At 41.1% G+C, this 20,241-nt stretch overlaps 1 protein-coding gene across 2 annotated transcripts in view; it reads left to right on the forward strand.

Annotated features, from left to right (window-relative positions):
• Positions 1 to 56: 56 nt before the first annotated feature.
• The window catches only part of ADK (adenosine kinase), a 440,503-nt gene continuing 420,318 nt past the window's right edge, over positions 57 to 20,241 (forward strand). Inside the window, exon 1 of one of the 2 annotated variants that reach the window (XM_040975998.1) lies at positions 57 to 208. In XM_040975998.1, coding sequence (XP_040831932.1) covers positions 144 to 208 — 65 coding nt within the window. In that variant the 5' untranslated portion in view covers positions 57 to 143. The remainder of the gene's footprint in view (positions 209 to 20,241) is intronic. The other variant, XM_040975994.1, reaches the window with a different exon arrangement.

The following is a 20,241-nucleotide window of genomic DNA, read 5'->3' on the forward strand; positions in this document are numbered from 1 at the left end:
GGGCGGGCAGAGCCAATGGTGGCGGAGCGGAGTGTCCCGCACTAGGCGGTGTCTGAAGGGGGCGGTGTTCAGAGAAGAGGAGGCGGTGTGGCGGGCACGGGGCGGGGCGCGCGGTGGATCCCTGGTAGGGTGGGAGCGCGAAGATGGCAGCTGCTGAGGAAGAGCCTAAGCCCAAGAAGCTGAAGGTGGAGGCGCCGCCAGCGCTGAGGTGAGCGCTGCCGGACGTGGGGAGGAGAGCGCCGGCAGCGAGCCAGGGCCCACGTGGGGCATTGCGCAGCCCCGGCGTGGAGTGGTGCCCCGCCACCTGCCAGGGGCCAACACGCGGGACCTGCCACTCTGAGCTGGCCGCTCGCGGGTCCACGACTCCTCTCAGTTTTGCTCCATTGGCCTCCTCCCGCCCCGGCGCGGCTCGGGCTCTGGCAGCTTTCCGCCAATCAGGGCGGCCGGAGGTGCTTGGTGGCAGTGGAAGGGGGAGCCAGAGCCGGCTGCTGGCACCACGTGCGTGGCTGCCGCGCTGGAACGGGGCGACCCAGCAGGACGGATCCCCAACAGAGGCCTGGCGCACAGCCCCCTTAGCTGGAGAAGGCCTGAGTACCTGTCCTGCTCCCGGGCAAAGAGAATTCTCGGGGAGTTTCTTGGCAAGTGTCAAGGAAGGGGGTCTTGACCTAACTTTTCACAGGCACTCTGAAAACTGGCACCTTGGAAGACCTTCCACACCCCTCTCTGCGTTGCTTTTTGCAAACTGGATGGATGAGGACGGTTGAGTGTTCTGTTTGGTTTGCACTTTGGCGCGCAGTGAAATTCTTCCCCTCACACCTGTTTAACGTGTGATTGGTGCTGCACCTTGTCGTTATAAAAAGTCGTTTGTTAAAACTTGCCTTTCTGGTAAGTTTATAAAAGGGCAGCTGCACCGCCTTTGATGGTTATTTGAAGTGCTCTTCGGAAGGCAGTGATTTTTTTTTTTAGTCTAAAAATAAATGTATCAAACTCATTGAAAACTGCTGAGACGCTACTGATTATACAGACAAAATCCCCTTTCTTCCAAGTCTTTCACTTTGAGAAGGTTGATGTATTCATGCTTGAAAGGTCACCGTGATGGTATTCATTTAGAAGAGAGGTAACAAAATCCCTGCTAGTGCTTTTATTGCATTCCCACTTAAGGATCGATATGCATAACTTATACCAACAGCAAACAAAAATAAGAGCCCAATATGCTAATATTTTTATTTAAAATTTTTTGGAGTAGGAGGGAGGGTCTTTAAAAAAGTTCTGCAGAAATGGAATTAAAGGTTAATGCTTGTTTTTCTTGAACTTTTTGAAGATTCCTTGTAGAGGAAGAATAATGCAAGGATTTTGGAATTGGACATTCCTGAGTTTAAGGCACAGACTTTCCCTACGTGTGTAAAGTATATTCCCGAAAATCACTGTCATCAACTTTCCCCGCTGAATTGAAGAACGTGCAACTCTTTCCTGCTATCATGAAACTCTTAAGATCTTTGATTAATAAAAACAAGGATGTAGAGTTGATGCTGATCACTTTCCACAGTGCTTTCCTGTCACCTTGTTGGACAGAAAGGCAAGAATTATGCCTGTTTTATGGATGAGGATGTTGAAGTCCAAATGAGACCTTTAGTTAAGGAACAGAAATATGAACCCAGGGCATCTGGATGTAAGCTGATGATTTCACTGCATTGTAGGCATATATAAGTATTTGCCTCCTTTTTTTAAGGATTTTTTTTAATTTGAAGAACAGATTTACAGAGAGGGGAGACAAGGAGGAAGAACTTCTGTCCAATGATTCACTCCCCAAGTGGCTGAAATGGCTGGAGCTGTGCTGATTTAAACAGGAGCCTGGAGTTTCTTCTGGGTCTCCCACACAGGTGCAGGGTCCCAAGGCTTTGGGCTGCCCTCAGCTGCTTTCCCAGGCCACAACAAGGGAGCTGGATGGGATCCTGGCTCCTGCATGGCGAGGACTTTAGCTGCTAGGCTATTGCGCTGGGCCAGTATTTGGCTGCTTTTATACCACTACTCAAGATAGGCAGCTTTACTGTGTTTGTGCGTTATTACACACAATGGCAAACACTGTGCTCTTCTTTCATATGTAGATGTGAGGAACTAAACACTTTACATATTATAACTGAAGTATATATTATAATTAGCTGCCTTTATCCATCTGTGCCTATATCTACATACAAAACACGTTTCATATGTCATTAGTGTCAATTTAAAACTGGAAAAATTCCTTAGGCAACTAATACAGTGCCGCTGGTAGACATGCGGTTAGAAGATGACACACTGAGTGTGCCTGCACTGATTTGTTATTGTGTGGAGAGCTTTTGGGATTGACTCTTCTCTTTCATTATACTGTATTACTTTGGCTTTCCAGGTTACAGCATGGTAATTCCTTGAGTTAGACTGAATTCGTTTTTGATGGCTTCCTTGGTGGTCAACGTGTAAACTGCCAGTTTTAGTTGACTCTTGTTTTCAAAATGTCAGGGAAGGAATTTAGGGTTCTAGTTAGGGCCTGTAGAGAGTTCAGGTACCTCTAGGGTGGTGGTTCTCAACCACAGCAGATTTTACCCACCTTGAGGGTACTGGGCGAGGTCTGGGGATATTCTTGCTGGGGAATGCTCCTGACAGCTGGTGTGTTTACTGTTTAATCAGTTTAATGATACTGCTGAACATTCCACAGGGCATAGTGCATCCTCCTATAATACAAAATGTGGCCAAAATTGTCAGTAGTAGATAGCTTGGAAAACTGCAGGAAGGGCAGTATGTGGCAAGCTAGTCTCTCTTGCTCCCACGTCTGTGATTTTTCTAGGCTAGGTTTGCTCTTCAGGATATGGTAGTTGCTAAAGTTGCAGAGAGAATGGGGCTCCAGCATTTTTCTAATGGGTTTGGGGAGAATGGTGAAGTAATTGGATGCTATCCATTAGATGAGGTGCTTGCTTTCTCTCGTTTGATGCTTCCAGCGATCTATGAAGTAGAAGTAAGGATCCTTCTGTAAAACATGAGAACTCAGAGAAGTCAAGAAACAGTTTTGAGAATTCCCTAGATAAAGAGGGTTTGTGCTGACAACCTGCTTAGGATCACTTAGTTTTCTTTCCTTTGGCAATGTCATCCAAAGTTTACTTCTTCGGCGGTCACCTCTAAGAGAATACAGCGCCTTCCAAGGCTTGTTGGGCACACGCCAAGTCTGTTCTTTGCGTTTGTCTTGCAAGTACATGCTATTTTAGGCATGCTGCTGGAAACTGGGTATGTGTACAGAAAGAGGTGAGACGTAGGTACTGTCCTCTATGGAAACTAAGTTTGCTTTGGGAAAATAACACCTCAGCATTCTGAAAGAAGACCAAGAGTGAGCCAGGTGTGTGTGACTTTATTCTTTTTTTTTTTTTTTAAGATTTATTTTTATTATTTTTTTTTATTGGAAAGGCGGATATACAGAGAGGAAGATCTTCCGTCCGATGATTCACTCCCCAAGTGAGCGCAACGGCCATGCTATGCCAATCCGAAGCCAGGAGCCTCTTCCGGGTCTCCCACGTGGGTGCAGGGTCTCAAAGCTTTGGGCCGTCCTCGACTGCTTTCCCGGGCCACAGGCAGGGAGCTGGAAGGGAGCTGGAAGGGAAGCGGGGCTGCCGGGATTAGAACCGGTGCCCATATGGGAATCCCGGGCATGCAAGGCAAGGACCTTAACCACTGCACCACTGCACCACTGCGCCGGGCCCAACTTTATTCTTTTAGGAGAGCTGCCTCTGTTGGAATTGCAGGTGGCATTGTGTGAATGAAGGAGAGAATATAGGGATCCAAGCTTTGTACTGGGCATTTTTGCATGTCATTTTTCTATTTCCCTGTCTCTTAGTTCTTAGAACCTAATTTCAGCTAAGAGTATCTTCTTGTGACTTGTTCACTCATCAAAGCTATGTATATCAAATTCAATTCATCTGTTGTCCTAACTCTGTACCTTTTCCTTCCTGTGGTTCCTGCTTGTGTTCATGGTAACAAAATATAGGCTCACATTTTACTTAGATTTTATATTGCTTCCAAACTGGTCTTTCCATCTGTAATTTCAAATTTTGCTTATCTTCCTGCAATGTAACTACTTATTCACTGTAGTAAGTGTATGATGCTGATGCTAACAAGGGTTGAATTCAAAGCTTCCACATTGTGACTTTTTTTTTTTTAAAGATTTTGTTTATTTTTATTGGAAAGGCAAATTTACAGAGAGAAGAAACAGAGATAGAAAGATTTTCCTTTTGTTGGTCCACTCCCCAAAGGGCCACAATGGCCAGCACAGCCGGAGCTGAGCTGATTTGAAGTCAGGGACCAAGAGCATCTTTTGAATGTCCCTCGTGGGTGCAGGGTCCCAAGGCTTTGGGCCATTCTCCACTGCTTTCCCAGGCCATAAACAGGGATTTGAATGGGAAGTGCAGCAGTTGGGACATGAACCAGTGCCCATATGGGATCCTGGTGCATGCAAGGTAACTATATAGGCATTGAACCACTGTGCCAGGCCTCATATCGTGACTTGTTAGACACTACAGGTAAAGGTTGTTCTGGGTCATGACTTTTAATAAAAAGGAAAAATTGCAGTTCTCCACTCAGAAAATACTGAGCTTTCCCCAATTATTGCTTCCTAACTATTTTAGTTACCCAGGTTTGTTTTAATCTTTTTTTCCATCTCTTTCCTTAGTAACTTGAAGAAGGCAGTACCTTAGGTGACCAAGCAACAGCTTCACTAATTCTAAAACACATTTTTTTTCCATTGCAGAAAACTCTGTAAATTTCCTTTTATTTTTGTAAACAGAGTACATTGTCCTGGAATAGTCTGCAGTGAAGGTTATAGGAGGAAAATATGAGTAAATACCAACTAGAAGAGAAAAAAGATCATTTTGTGTTCTTGGGGTATTACACAATACCTATTTTTAGTAGTTATTTGATTGATATTTGTGTTATAGGGAGGAACTGGTTTCTTGACTAGACCCTATACCTTTAAAAATGCAGTCTAAATCTGAATTTGGTCATTTTTGGATGATAATTCATGCCTTTTACTTGCATTTATAAATTTAAACCTTTTTAAAAGATTTAAAAAATTTTATTGGAAAGGTAGATTTGCTGAAAACAGGAAAGAAATAGAGAGATCTTCCATCTATTGGTTCATTCCCCAGTGATTCCCCAATTCCCAGTGGCTGTAGCTGGTCTGATCTGAAGCCAGGAGCCAACCAGGAGCTGATCCAAAGCCAGGAGTCAGGTCTCCCACATGGGTGCAAAGGCCCTAGGACCTGAGCCATCCTCCCCTGCCCTCCAAGGCCATAAGCAGGGAGCTGGATGGTTGGTGGAGCCGTCCAGACTTGAATTGGCACCCATATAAGATGGTGATGCTAGCAGGTGGAAGATTAGCCTGTTGCTGCCACACCATCCCTATAAATTTAATCCTGTAAGATGAATCTTTTAGTTATAGAGGAAGGAAGAGTCTCCTGAAGTGTTTTGCATGAAGGTGTTCATAAGAACTGTCCCTGAGCATCTTGTACTAGGGTAAAGTGAAAGTGGTAGAGGAAGAGTAAGTCAGAGGAAAGTCTCTCTGGATGGTCCTGGATAACTAGGGAGCAAATAAGGAAGTGCTTGAAACTCAGAAAAGGTGAGAGGGACTCTGGGAAAAAAAAAAGTGAACATTTAAAAGTATGTCTGTGATTAAGATATAAACCTAGATCGAATAAGACTAAATAAATCATGAAGCTGATAAGCTTCTTTACAAACCTGCAATATGGCTGCACTTTTAACATCCTGCCTGTGTGCAAATTATTTGCATATAAGTGGAGAAAAGAGGGAGGATCAAAATTATAAAGAACCTTTTGGTTAGGATGGAAGGCAGGAAAGCATGTTTAGGCACATGGTCATTAGAATCAGACATCTGGGGCCCGGCATGGTGGCCTAGTGGCTAAAGTCCTCGCCTTGAACGCGCCAGGATCCCATATGGCTGCTGGTTCTTATCCCAGCGGCTCCACTTCCCATCCAGCTCCCTGCTTGTGGCCTGGGAAAGCAGCCAAGGATGGCCCAAAGCCTTGGGACCCTGCACCCATGTGGGAGACCTGGAGGAGGTTCCTGACTCCTGGCTTCAGATCGGCATAGCATCGGCCGTTGCGCTCACTTGGGGAGTGAATCATTGGACGGAAGATCTTCTTCTCTGTCTCTCCTCCTCTCTGTATATCTGACTTTCCAATAAATAAATAAATCTTAACAAAAAAAAAGAAAGAATCAGACATCTGGTTTGACTTTTGGTCCTTATTAGCTGGTGATCTTGGGATGATTGCCCACTTACTCCCTTGTCCCTATTTTTTCACCTATAAAATTGATGTAATAATACTGCCTACTTTATAGTATTGTCGAGAGGGATTTAATATGAAAGTAAATATAAAACTAACCTGTAGCAAATCTTCAATAAATGTAACCTGCTTTTATTATAATACAGTCTTATTTTGCTTGACTCACAACTCTGCTCTGAATGCAGCAGTTAGGAATTTGGAAAGGTTGTAGATACCCTCCTAAACAAGGCAAAAAAAAAAAATCTTCAGGCAGCAAGAAGGGAGAGCAAACATGCAGGTAAATTCTGAATGCAGGCACTTGTGGAAATACTTCTGCAGGGGAAACTGGCACGAGACAGTCTGATGAAGCTGGGAGTAGGGTTGGGGCTGGATTAAGGAGAGTTGAACTCATCTGCTCCCGGCTGTTACTTTAAAAAGCTACTGTAGACCTGAAGTGAAGACACAGACATAGCCAAGCTGCCAGATGGCTTCGTGTCAGGAACTGTAATTTCTCGCTATCACCTAATACAAGGACACCAGGCGTGGAGGTCATGGGCTCTGAAAGGGGAATGCCTTACCTTGGAGCCGCTGGGAAAAGGAGGGGTGGGTCAGAGCTTGTGAAAACAGGAGGGAGAGCTTAGAGATGCACTGGGAGGTAAATTCACCCAAGTCTAGTGGGAATAATAAGGCCATTAAAACTAAATATTTGAAAGATTCCTTAAAAAAGATACGAGAAATAACGATCATGAAAAAGTTATTAGTAAAACTATGTAGATATGAAATAGATGGCTTTATAATAGTAATAACAGTTATTGAAATTAAAGCAAAACTTAAATAGATCAAGTTCCGGAAGAGATATGTAATTCACTCAGATGATAAAAGAAACATAATGAGAAATTAAGACATGACTATAAATTGAGGTACTAAGTCTAACTAGGAGTAGCAAAAAAAGGAAAAAGTATAAATGGTGAAGTCATTTTGGAAGAGATAACAGATCCTTTACCAGAATTTAAGAAAGATCAAACTCCTCAGGATGAAAGGACCTTCCATATACTTCATAAGATGAAAACAAAGATCCAAAATGAGATGCTAGAGATTAAAAACAATTATTTGAGAGGCAGGTACAGAGCAAGGGGGAGAGAGATAAGATTACAGGGCTGCATACACTGGTTTCCTTCAAATGCCTGCAGAAGCTGACCAGGGTTGAGCAAGTAGCTGGAAGCAGTCCAGGTCAGCCGCGTGGGAGACAGGAACTCAATTAGTTGAGCCTTCACCGCTAACTCCCAGGGTCAACGTTAGGAGGAAGCTGAAATCAGTAGTCAAAGGCAGGCATTGAAACCAGGTATTCCATTGTGGGACGTGGGTGTCTTAAACATGGGCTAAGTGTCCACTCTGAAACTGTAGACTTTTTTTTTTCTGAACTGTATTGTTACACAGAGAGTCTGGAAATGTAGACACCAACATTTTAGTTATGTTTATAGGAGTGTGTTTCACATCTGTTGTCATTTGGATTAGATTTAGTTTTCACAGAGTTCATCTCCGTGTCACAGTTCATCTCTGTGCCAAAGACTCATGAGCCCAAAGGAAGAGATCTTTCACATATGTATGTGTCAGTTTTGAGAGAACTCTCGTTCTGTCTAGGTTATATTCCATGAGTGAACCAATTTCATCCAGGGTTTGTGTGTGCCTGTGGTACTAGTATACGTGGGGAGCCCATGAGTAATGGCGGGGTTGTAGGGGAAGTATGTGAAGGTAGTAGGTGGGGGAAGCGGATAAGGAAGATCTGTATTCAATGACTCCCGGGTCTTGTAGAGTGAGGGAGATGTTCAAGTTCCTTCAGCAAGAGAAGAATCCCTTATAGAATGTGTAGAAAATAGTAATGCAGGCAACCACCCTTCTCTCCCTCTCAGAAAACCAGCCAGTTTTCTGTTGTCCAGCCAGTCTGTCATCTGTGTGTAACTTTGCTCATCATCCAGCCTGGAAATTGCTCCTTCCCTAGCTGTTTGTACTTTGTACTTTGTATTATTGCAGCCTACAGCTGGTGCAAGTTTTATCTCGCCCACTGCTATTCAAAGTTGGGAAACGAATTACATCACTCTTAATGCCTCATAATTGATCACTTTATTGCAGTAGAACAGGCTTTATATTCTTGTTAGGTGAGTTTGAAGATGCTTTAAGATTTTGTGTGTAGATCCCACATGGTAGCCTAGTGGCTGAAGTCCTCGCCTTGCATGTGCTGGGATCCCACATAGGCAATAGTTCATGTCCCAACTGCTCCACTTCCCATCCAGTTCCATGCTTGTGGCCTGGGAAAGCAGTTGAGGATGGCCCAAAGCCTTGGGACCCTGTACCCACATGGGAGATCCGGACTCCTGGCTCCTGGTTTCAAATCGGCTCAGCTCTGGCCATTATGGCTACCTGGGGAGTGATCCAGCTGACAGAAGATCTTTCCCTCTGTTTCTCCATCTGTGTAAATCTGACTTTTCAATAAAAAATAAATAGATCTTTAAAAATAAATAAACTGAATCTATTAAAAAAGGATTCTGTGTGTAACATGCAATGAAAAATGGGTTTATGCATTTTTCTCCATTGGTGAGTTGATAGAGTGTACCCTTAACTGAAAATGGTTATTTGACCTAATGTTTTTCTTATGACAGAGTGAGCCTGCATGCACAGTCAATCTGGAGCACAGTAAAGACTGAAAAGTGCATCCTGAAATGTTTCTTTCTGGTGACTGTAGTGAGCTTTACCCATGAATGATAATAATTTCTCTTGTATTTTTCCATAGGGAAAATTCCCCTAGAATAAATATCTCTTTGTTACCCAAACAGTAACATGTTATTAAAGCCTTCTGGTTGCTGTTTTATTTTTTATTAATTTTGTTTTAAAATTATTTATGTACTTGAAATGTGTATATACAGAGACTTTTATCCAGTGGTTTATTCCCCAAATGCCCATGACAGTGTAGCTGGGGTAGGCTGAAGTCAGAAACCAGAGATTCAACCAGGGTCTCTCATGTTTGCAACAGGGATCCTCGTACTTGAACCATCACCTACTCACACTCAAGTTATATTAGCAGGAAACTGGAATTGGAAGCAGAATTGTGTCTCAAACCCAGGAACTCCTGGGATATGAGAGTCTTAACTAATACAATTTTTTTAATGTGGTAGAATTGTTTATTTGATGGAGGGTAGGTTTTCTGAAAGAGTGAACACGCAAAAGTCTCAGTTACCTGTCAAAATAGTATATCTAGGCTTTTGGCAATGTAATTAAAATCCCTAAAACTGTGAAGGTCAGCAGTATTTCTCTAACCAATAGATAATATACTACAAAATAATGTTTGTGAGAAGTTTGTTTCTTTTGATTCATCGAAGAGGGGTAACTTGAAAACAAAATACAGCAATAGACTCAAATTCAAATGTCTTAGTTTTTTCATTCCTTTAAATCTGATGAAGCAAAATAAATAATTTTGTTTGTTTGAATTGAAGTTTGAAAGGCCACCTGAGTTATCAAGTAAATAAATTGAAATATAAGGAGATTACTTCTTTCATAAAGAGTTCACGTGTGCAGTCTTTGAAGTTGACTACTCTGGAGATTTGAACATTTTCTTGTTTCATAGCCCTGACTGAGGAAGTCTTAGTTTCCTTCTAAAATAGTATTCTAGAATTGTTCTTCCTCAGCAGAACTGAGACCTCTGTTATCATTCTGAGTTCTTAGTTTTGTTGAAGATTTAAACCAGTAAGTTGTAAATGTGATAGACGTACACACTTGATTACGTATCTGTCCTGACACATTTAGGATGAGCTAACTCAATCACACTTCAGCATGAAACAGCATGTTAAGGCACTTTAAAAAAGGCTGACAAAATTCTGCTTTGTGTTGGTTTTACTTAGCACTTGCTCATCCAGATGTAAGTTTGAGATACTTAATAAAATGTGGTTATATTAGTACATTCAGTAATACTAAATATTTAATATTAAAATCATATTTTAACTATAAAACGGAGTCTCAAAGGGAAAGATTTGGCTTTTTTTTTTTTATTGGTGGGTGAAGTATGAAGTAGTTTCTTTTCTACGTGGTAGGTTTGGCTTCCTGGGGTGTATTTATCCCTGTTTTTGAAAATGCTAAGTGTGTCCTGCAGAGAATATAGGAAATTGTGGATTTAGCTCACTGATCTTTATGTTTGCTCAGCCTCTCCTGGAGGATGGAAGTCCCTTCTTTAGCATCAGTTTTTCCCTATTTGTGTAGCATTCCTTCCTTTTAGTACAAAGAAGGAGAGAAGAGTAGTACATTTTTTCACTAGTGGAAAAAAACTCTAGCGACATTTGACCTGAGTTCTATGTGAAGCTTGACAAAGCTGCATTCCTAAGAATCTTGTTAGTACTCTGTAGTTATCAAGTCAGATCTAAAAGTCTGATTTTCTTCTTGCTATCCAAGATACAGCTTCTTTAACTGATAAAAACAGGTTAAGGCAGATTCTCTCTGGTCTTGTCTCTTGGAGAAACTATTCTGGTGTGACTGCAATGCTGGAGCTGAACCAGTCCCAAGGCAGGAACTTGTTTTGGGTCTCCCGCATGGGTACAAGGTCCCAAGGCCTTAGGCCATCTTTCATTGCTTTCCCAGGTTAAAAGAACTGAGGCCTAGAAATGTTAACCTGTATCAGTAATTATTTATAACTAGAAATTATCAGTTTGCTTTGGAGCTTTTTGATTTTATTTTTTTAAAGATTTATTTATTTTTATTGTAAAGTCAGATATACAGAGAGGAGGAGAGACAGAGAGGAAAATCTTCTGTCCGATGATTCACTCCCCAAGTGGCCACAACCTAGAGCTGCGCTGATCCAAAAACCAGGAGCCAGGAACCTCCTCCAGGTCTCCCACATGGGTGCAGGGTCCCAAGGCTTTGGGCTGTCCTTGATTGCTTTCCCAGGTCACAAGCAGGGAGCTGGATGGGAAGTGGAGCCGCTGGGATTATAACCAGTGCCGATATAGCATCTGGCTTACATGTTCAAGACGAGGACTTTAGCCACTAGGCCACCATGCCGGGCTTGGAGCTTTTTATTTTTTAATGATAAGAATAACAAATTTACAGAAAACATCAGTGTCTTAATAAAAATATTTATTTATTCCTTTGAAAGGAAAAGTTAGAGAGAAAGAAAGATAGAAAGAGAGGGATCTTCTCTTTGTTGGTTCATTCCTCAAATGGACCCAAGAACCAGAAATCCCACATGGGTGCTGGGACCCTTGTACTTGGACCATCTGCTGCTGTTCTCCCAGGCGTACTAGCTGGGAGCCAATCAGAAGCAGAACACTGAGGAGTTGAATTGATATCCTTACAAAACACAGGTGAATGTGATGTCTTACTCCACTGCCCCCCAATGTCTGTTCCTAATTTAAAAAAAAAGACTCTAATAAAGCTAATACCAGGTAATTTGTCTTTAGCTAAGGAAGTAGATCCTGAGAAGTTAAAAGCCCCTAAATTGTGAATATGCAGCACCTTTTACTCATTCATGCTGTTTATATTACTCTCTGAAGGTATAAATTGAGGGCTGCTATAAGGGCTGTCCCTGTGGCACAGCACATTAAGCCTCAGTGTGCAGTGATATGCATGCTGGTTGGAGTCCCAGCTGCTTCACTTCTCCACTTCTAATCCACCTTGCTGCTGATGTGCCTGTGCGAGCAGTGTTGGGTGGACCTAGTGCTTGGCCCCTGGGCTGAGGTGGGAGATGCAGATGAAGCTCCTGGCTCCTGGCTTTGGTCTGGCCCATCTCTTGCTTGTTGTGGGCATTTTGGGCAGTGAACCATAAAAGGGAAGCTCTCTCTCTGTCTCTCTATAATTCTTTGAAATAAATAAATGTTAAAGATATAAATTGAGAAGTCTGATTTCTGTGTGTTAGATAAGTACACTATTTAAAGACATTCTGTGGGAAAGTGTTTTGTAATCTTTTTTAGACTTTTTAAATTTGAAGTTCTCTTATTCACACATAATGTAGTTTTTACTCCAAGAATAAATATTCTCTTATGGGATATAGTTAATGGTATGCTTTACCAATGGAGTAATTCATTGAACTTGGATTTTGAACAGGTTGCATTTTCTAATTAAAACCTTGGGCAAACCAGTTTTGCTTAAGTTTAAAAGTTATGGCTAAGAGAATTATTTTACATAAGTTTTTAAAATAACTTTGGAAGATATAGAATTTTCCTTGATGTTAATGATTTGGATCTTAAGACTTTCGTAGGCTAACAATTTGTTGCAGATGAAGCAGCTCAGTTTTAGTATTTAACAGTGTGCCTAAGATCGCACAAGTCGAACGTATTCAAACTCGAGTCTGTGTTAATATTTTTCATGATTCTCTGAATTTATAAGATATTGTATAAACAACAGCAATCACTAATGCTTTGGACGGGATTAAAAATACTCACTCTTAGTTGCAGGAAGTATACTAGGGGCCAGTATTGTGCCATAGTATGTTAAGCCAGTACTTGGAGTTTTGGACCACATAATGGAGTGTAGGTTCCAGTCCTGGCTGCTCCGCTTAGATCCAGCTCTCTTCTAATGGAAAAGGAACATAAAATGGACTAAGTACTTGTGTTCCTTCACATGGGATGAATCTCCTGGACTTGGAAAACCTGATGGAATTCTTGGTTCCTAGATTTGGTGTGGCCAGCCCTGTCTGTTGTGGCCATTTGAGGAGTGAAGGAGTAGATGGAAGAGCTTTTTTTCCTCTTCCTCTCTTGTCTGCTTTTTAAATAAATGAATACAAATATTTTAAGTGTTCTACATTATTTAGGAAACACTTATTAGTAATCTTCTATAAATAGTCTTTTAATAGTATTAATGATTTAAAGTTCTGGGGGTTAGCACTGTAGCTTAGCAAGCTAAGCTTCCACCTGCGGTGACTGCATTCTATATGCCTACTGGTTTGAGTCTGGATTAGTATACTTCCCATCCAGCCCCCTGCTAATGGCCTGGGAAAGCAGTATAGGTTCGGCTATGTTCTTGGGTCCCTTCATCATGTGGGAGATTTGAAAAAAGTTCTTGACTTCCTGGCTGTGGACCAGCCCATCTATGGTGATTACTGCCATTTCAAATATAGAATAAATAAATCTTTTTAAAAATAAAGTCCTTGGCCTGGCGCGGTGGCGCAAGTGGTTAAGTCCTCGCCTTGCACGCCCGGGATCCCATATGGGCGCCGGTTCTATCCTGGCAGCCCCGCTTCCCTTCCAGCTCCCTGCCTGTGGCCCGGGAAAGCAGTTGAGGAAGGCCCAAGGCTTTGGGACCCTGCACCTGTGTGGGAGACCTGGAAGAGGCTCACTTGGGGAGTGAATCATCGGACGGAAGATTTTCCTCTCTGTCTCTCCTCTTTGTATATCCGCCTTTCCAATAAAAAAAATAATAAAAATAAATCAATCTAAAAAAAAATAAAGTCCTTTAGAAATGTGTTACTATGTGGAGTTGCCAGTGATGAAGTCTTTTTCATTAAAAATGACTGTCAGGCAGGCAGGGGCTTGACTTAGTAGTTCATACACCTCTTGTCCATTGTCAGATGACTTGGGGTTTGCTTGTAGACTCTAGTTTCTGATTCCATTTTTCTGTATGTACAGATCTCGGGAAGTGGGTGAAGAAGACTTAAGTAGCTGGGTCCTTGTTATTCACGTGGGAGTCCTAAATTGAATTTCCACCCTTAACCCCAGCACAGCCCCAGTTGTGACACTGTGAGTCAGCCAACAGACGGAGTCCTGTTCCTAATTTTCAAATAAATGGAAACAAGAAAGAAAAATGATCCATAATAACAATATAAAGGTTAAAATAAAGATCTCCTTAAGGAAATGAAGGCAGTGTTCAGTTAACCTATTTAAAAAAATAGAACCACAATAATTAATTAAATATAACATAATATTGAAGAACTTCACTTACTGCTTAGGCATAGAAAGTGGGAGGGAAATATAGTTATGTGCGTTAGGCACGGGAGAAGAAATACAGGGAGTCAAAAGGAAAGAGTCTGTTCCTGTTTCTGAATTCTGCATGAGTGTAAGTGCAACTTCTTACCCTGAGGTATATAAGGGCGTTTGATGAGAAACTTGTGGTTATTAAGTGAAATACCTCTGGTTGCTAGCATTGTGCAAGGAAAAAAAGCTTTGGATTAGTAATTGGAACACCTGAGTCCCAATGAAGAATTTCATTTTTGTGTTTGCATTTGTTTTGTGAGTAGTATAGACTAACATGGCTTTCAAACTGGGTTGTGACCAATTTGTTAAATAGCTAGTAGTTCATAAAGGGTGAATAGACTAAAAAAATATCATCCCAGTGGTTTATTGGGAACAGCACATAGCCTAGTGTTTGAGTCCCTGTCTCCCACATATTAGAATACCTACATTCAATGCGACTCTCTCTTGGCCCTTGATTCCAGCTTCCTGCCAATGCAGAACCTGGAACTGGCTCAAGGATTTCAGTCCCTGCACATCTATGTCGGAGACTTGGATTGTGTGCTGGGCTCCTGGCAGCTGCCCCAGCCTAGCCCTGACCTTTGAGGGTACTTGGGGAGTGAGCCAGAGGAAGGAAGGTCTGTCTCTTTTTGTATGTGTCATAAACAAGGATGACAACAACAAAACAAAAACACTAAAAAACAAAACCTTAAAACATTACTCAGTGGAACATGGTTTTGGTTATGTATACATACAGGATATTGATTTGCAATGCAAAATGTATTGTTTATAATGAGTTTGGTTTTCTAGCCCTGAGTGTAGTGTCTTTATTTTAATTTTATTTGATTCATGATTTTTCTTGGTCAGGCATTCAGACATGGCTTAGCTTGTTTATTCTGTTCCCTGTGGTATTAAAGTGGCTCACTTGCAGGCAGTTAGCTGATAACAGGTCTAGTCTGGAGGGTCTAGCTTGTCTTTATTTAGCTTGTACTTTGATGAGCATGACTGGCAGCCCTGGCTCAGCTGGGTTCCTCTGTTTTCCTCTCTCTCAGTTTGAGAGCTTCTTATTGTGGTTTCTTCAGTTGGAAAATACATTCATGTGGCAGCTAAGGACCTTAGGAGACCAAGACAGGAGCTGGCAGTCCTCCTAAATGCTAGCTCCGAGTCTGGCATAGCGTCCTGCACCTCAGGTGTGAAACCATAGACTGTGAAGTTTGGGTATTTATGGAAGTCTCAGACTTAATGTGAAAATATCTTGAGCCACTACAGTGATGTTGTATTGTGTAGTGGTAATTAGCTCTAGTTTTGGCTTCAGATTACTGAGGTTTGGATTTCTGTTTGAATTTCTTAGTCTGTAAAATGCTGATAATAAAGTAACCCTTGCCAGGGTTGTTGTAGATTCAAAAGTAGTGTTCGTGGAAATGCATATATAGTGTGGTGCCTGACGCATTGTGTCCCATGGCTCAATAAATAGAACAGACCTTATAAAGACATACCGAGCAATAATTACCCCACTTTTATGTTGTTGAAATATTTGGATATGTGAAAAGTTCGGTCTTACTGGGATAAGGGCTCACTTTTACCTTTGCTTTAACTTACATACATACCTATAGGTGCCAGCAGATACCTAGATAGAATTGTACCCCTCCTAAGACATTGTCCAAGTAAAGCTGTATATAAAGATGTAGATATTTATTTTCTAATTTGTCAGTAACAACAAGAACTTCACTGTGGAGTAAGAAGGACAAGAAAGAAAAATTTGTTTTCCTAATCATATTTTCTCCAACCCTTGCCTCTTCCTCCCTGCCTTTTCCATGATCTCAGCACCATTCACCTCATTTCTCAAGTCCCAAATCCAAGGAGTTTCCATTCATCTAGTGGTACCTCCTACTTAGTCCATCAGCAAGTCCTGTCGGCCCACCTCCATAATAATGCCTTGGCTCCATCTCTTCTCTCTGGCCACCAATGTTTCTGTGGTTGTGTGTCATCTGGGTTACTGTAATCACTTTGAATTCTATCTTTCTGATTTTGTACTCCTAGTCCATTCTCCACACTTCAATCTGGGTCGTGTTTGTTGAAATGACATTATGTAATTTCCTCTATTAAAGCTTGATTACAGAGCCTCCCTGTTAGTCTCCTAACACAGTCAACACTTCACAGCCTTATGAAGTCTAAAATGATCTGTTTGCTGTGGCCACCTAAGGTCTGTACTCTCCCTTGAATTTTGTCACACTAGCCCTCTGGAATGCTCTCTACCTTCCACCACCAAGTCTTCCTTGTCATTCAGTTACCTCCTGGTAGAGAACTTCCCTGACTGCCCAGTGCAGAGGAGCTCTTTATTATGTTGATATTTTAATTATCTGCAAAGCATTTAGGATCATTGAGGTTGTTGTTATGACTTTTCCTGTATCCCCAGAGGATGTAGGTCTAATGTAAATTCTATAAAGACAACACATGTTGTTGTTCTTGTTGAATCTCTCTATAGTCTGGTACAGTAGAGAAATGCTGAATACCTATTTGAAGAGTGGATGAGTAACTCCTAAAAACTTAATTATTAAACAATAAAAATAAGGAAAATATAGAAAATGTATTTCATAGGGTCACCAACAATCCATTAGGAAGAGCTTTAAAAAATAACATTCATTTATTTTATTTGAAAGAGCAGCAGAGGGGGAGGGGAAGCTTTCATCTGCTGGTCTTGTTCCCAAGCTGGGAACTCTATCTTGGCCTTCCACATGAGTAGCAGGAGTTCAAGCACTTGGGTCATCTTTCAGTACCTTCTTAGGCACATCTGCAGAAAGCTGGATTAGAAGTAGAGCAGCAGAAACTCAAACACAATGTTGGTCCTAGGAGCGCCTTTCTTTTTGTGTTGCCTTTATACATTTTTATATTAAAATTCCCTTTCTCTGATGTTCAGTTGTGTAGTTTAAAAGTAGATTATTAGCATTGCATGAAGACCCTTCATATACATGAATTCCAAACAATTTTTTGAACCAAAATAGACTTCTCTTTTATAATTTCTATGAAAAAAATAAACTCTTAGCATAAATAACTGGATAATAATTAAGTATACTGTTATCCCATGAATTGAAAGTTTCTTTGACTTTGTGAGATTTGTATTTCACTGAAAATGAAGAAGCACCATGTGGGTGTGTGCCTGGGAGGGAATTTTGCTAAATCTTACTAAATAAAGTTCAGTCAATCAAATGTTACTGTACTCTTCAAATGCTCTGGGGAAATAGATTGTCAGGTTCCATTTAAAGATTGCATTGTGTTTGAATATGTGATGTTAAAGTGAAATGTGACAAACGAATCTACAGATAATAATTGAAAGGAAATAATAAACTTATTATCTTATATGGGAGAGGGAAAGATTTAACATATTGAAGCTGTGTTTTCTTTGAATAATTTTGTCCATAGTGAAGCTGCCTAAAATTGATCAGCTCCTAAAAACATGAAAACCAATTTGTACTGAGGCACAAGTAAGGTTTTTTCTTGCGTAGTCTAATAAGAACTGTAGCAAACTCCTTTGTGTTTCTGCTGAGGATTCTGATGGTCAAGTGCGGTGAAGTGGTTTGTGGGTCCAGGAGAAGCATTTCCCTCTCCATATGCCCAGCTTCCTAAATTTTACACTGCTGTGCACTACTTATTATAGGGACACAAGTTTTAAGAAGTTTGTCTTTTGGAATATATAGATACCTTTCAAAATGGTTTTCAAAAAAATCTAAAAAGTTATGTAATAAAAGTTTGTTTATAAAATCAATATATGTAAAATTTGTAAGATGGATTAATGTAAAAAAAGCAAATTACACATAATCCTACTTCAAAGAGATAACAAGTAAAAACACTTCAGCATTTACTTCTTTTCCCCCCCCTTTCTGCATATAAGGCATTTGTCTTAAGTCAGTCAAAAATCATACAGGTATATTTATTTGAAAGAGTTACAGAGAAAGTCAGATCTTCAATCTGCTGCTTCACTGTTCCAATGGTCCCAATGTCATATGCTGGGCCAAACTGAAGCCAGGAGCTTCTTCTAGAGCTCCCATTGGGATGCAGAGTCCCAAGGACTTGGACTGTCATCTGCTGCTGTGCCAGGCACATTAGCACGAAGCTGGAGCAGAGCAGCCACTATGCCACTGTGTCAGTCCCCACTCTTTCCATTTCTGTCAGGAGTATTTGCCTACATCCTTAAAAAGTCTATGGGAACATTTTATAATAACTTTATACCATTATTCTGTAATTTAGTGCATGCCTTATTTCTGGCTGTATAGTCAGTCTATAACCAAGTTTTGCTATTGTATACAAATCTTGTTTCACATTTCTCTATTGTTTTTTTAAACTATAGTTTCCTGAAAAATGGAATTACTGACTCATATTTCTAGAAAGCTTTTTGGCAGTGTACTAATTTGTCCTCCCACTAAGAGTGCTTGTTTTATTGCAGCAAACTGATTGTGTTTGAAGAACATTGCTATTATTTTTGGGCCTGAAGTATTAGTTGAAAAGATAAGTGGGTTGTTCCAATCTTTTTTATGCTATCCAAAGCACTTAGCTTTGTGGGGTTAACTATCTATTTGCTTTTCTGGTAGACACAAACCCAAGATTAGACAAAGTAGAATATTTATTCAATACTCTTAACAAGAGAAAACTATTCTTACCCACTTTTCTTATACATTTAAATTGTGAGGTTAATGAAAGTTTAAGATTGCAATTGACTGCTATGTCTAAGGAAAAGGGTTGAAATAAATTGCTTAGAAGTTGAATAGAAGTTGTATATATATACTCAGTAGCTCAGTGCGTGTGTAATGAGAAAGGCTGGGTATGAGGCGGGACATGAAAGGATTAGAAAAAGTATTGAAAGGTTGAAGAAGGCCCAGCACAGTAGCCTAGTGGCTAAAGTCCTTGCCTTGCATGCACAGGGATCCCATATGGGTGCTGGTTCTGATCCCGGCAGCCCCGCTTCCAATCCTGCTCCTTGCTGTGGCCTGGGAAAGCAGCTGAAGATGGCCCAAAGCCTTGGGACCCTTACCCATGTGGGAGACCTGGAAGAAATTCCTGGCTTCTGGCTTTGGATCAGCTCAGCTCCAGCTGTTGGGGCCACCTGAGGAACGGAATCACTGCTGGAAGATCTTAAGAAATATACCTTTACTTTTGTCCCTACCTAATTGACTCTGAATGAACAATAAAACAGGAACACTGTTTGTCATAATATTTTGTGTTTACACCTGCTGAAATGATTTAAATATTTTAAGTCAATAAAAATTTTTTGAAAGTAGTGTAGTCTGGCCTGGTGTAATGGTCTAATAGCTAAATCCTTGCCTTGCAACCATGGGATTTCATATGGGTGCTGGTTTGTGTCCTGGCTGCTCTACTTCCATCCAGTTCCATTCTTGTGGCCTGGGAGGGCAGCAGCGGATAGCCCAGGGCCTTGGGACTCTACCTACGTGGGAGACCCAGAAGAAGCTCCTGCCTCCTGGCATTGGATCGGCCCAGCTCCAGCCGTTGTTGTTACCTGGAGAGTAAACCAGCAGATGGAAGATCTTTTTTTGCGAATCTTGACTTTCCAATAAAAATAAATACATCTTTGAAAGTAGAATTTACTGAGTAAGAATAGGAAAGTTCTGATGATGTTGGATGCTTTTCAAAGATGAGTTGTTGTCTTGCAATGGCTGGAGATGAGCTAAGTCAAAGCTAAGAACCTAAAATACTCTGTGTGTCTTCCTTGTGGGTGCAAGGACTCAAGGACTTGTGTCATCTTCCGCTGCTTTTCCAGGCCGTTAGCAGGGAGCTGAATCTAAAGTGGAACAGCCAGAACATGAACAGGCACCCATGTAGTGTGCTGGCGCTTATAGACAGAGGATTACAATATTGAGCCACTGTGTTGACCACCTCTGAAAATGAGTTTTTAAAAACATCTTCATGGTGTGGTTTTAAGTATTTGAATATTGCAGACCCATATTTTCACTTAATAACAAAGAATTTAGGGTATTTGCTAAAATTACTAAAATTCCAAGTCTAGA

The sequence above is a fragment of the Ochotona curzoniae genome, unplaced genomic scaffold (assembly GCF_017591425.1).
Source record: "Ochotona curzoniae isolate NIBS_2020 unplaced genomic scaffold, NIBS_Ocur_1.0 contig_2692, whole genome shotgun sequence".
Taxonomy (NCBI): domain Eukaryota; kingdom Metazoa; phylum Chordata; class Mammalia; order Lagomorpha; family Ochotonidae; genus Ochotona; species Ochotona curzoniae.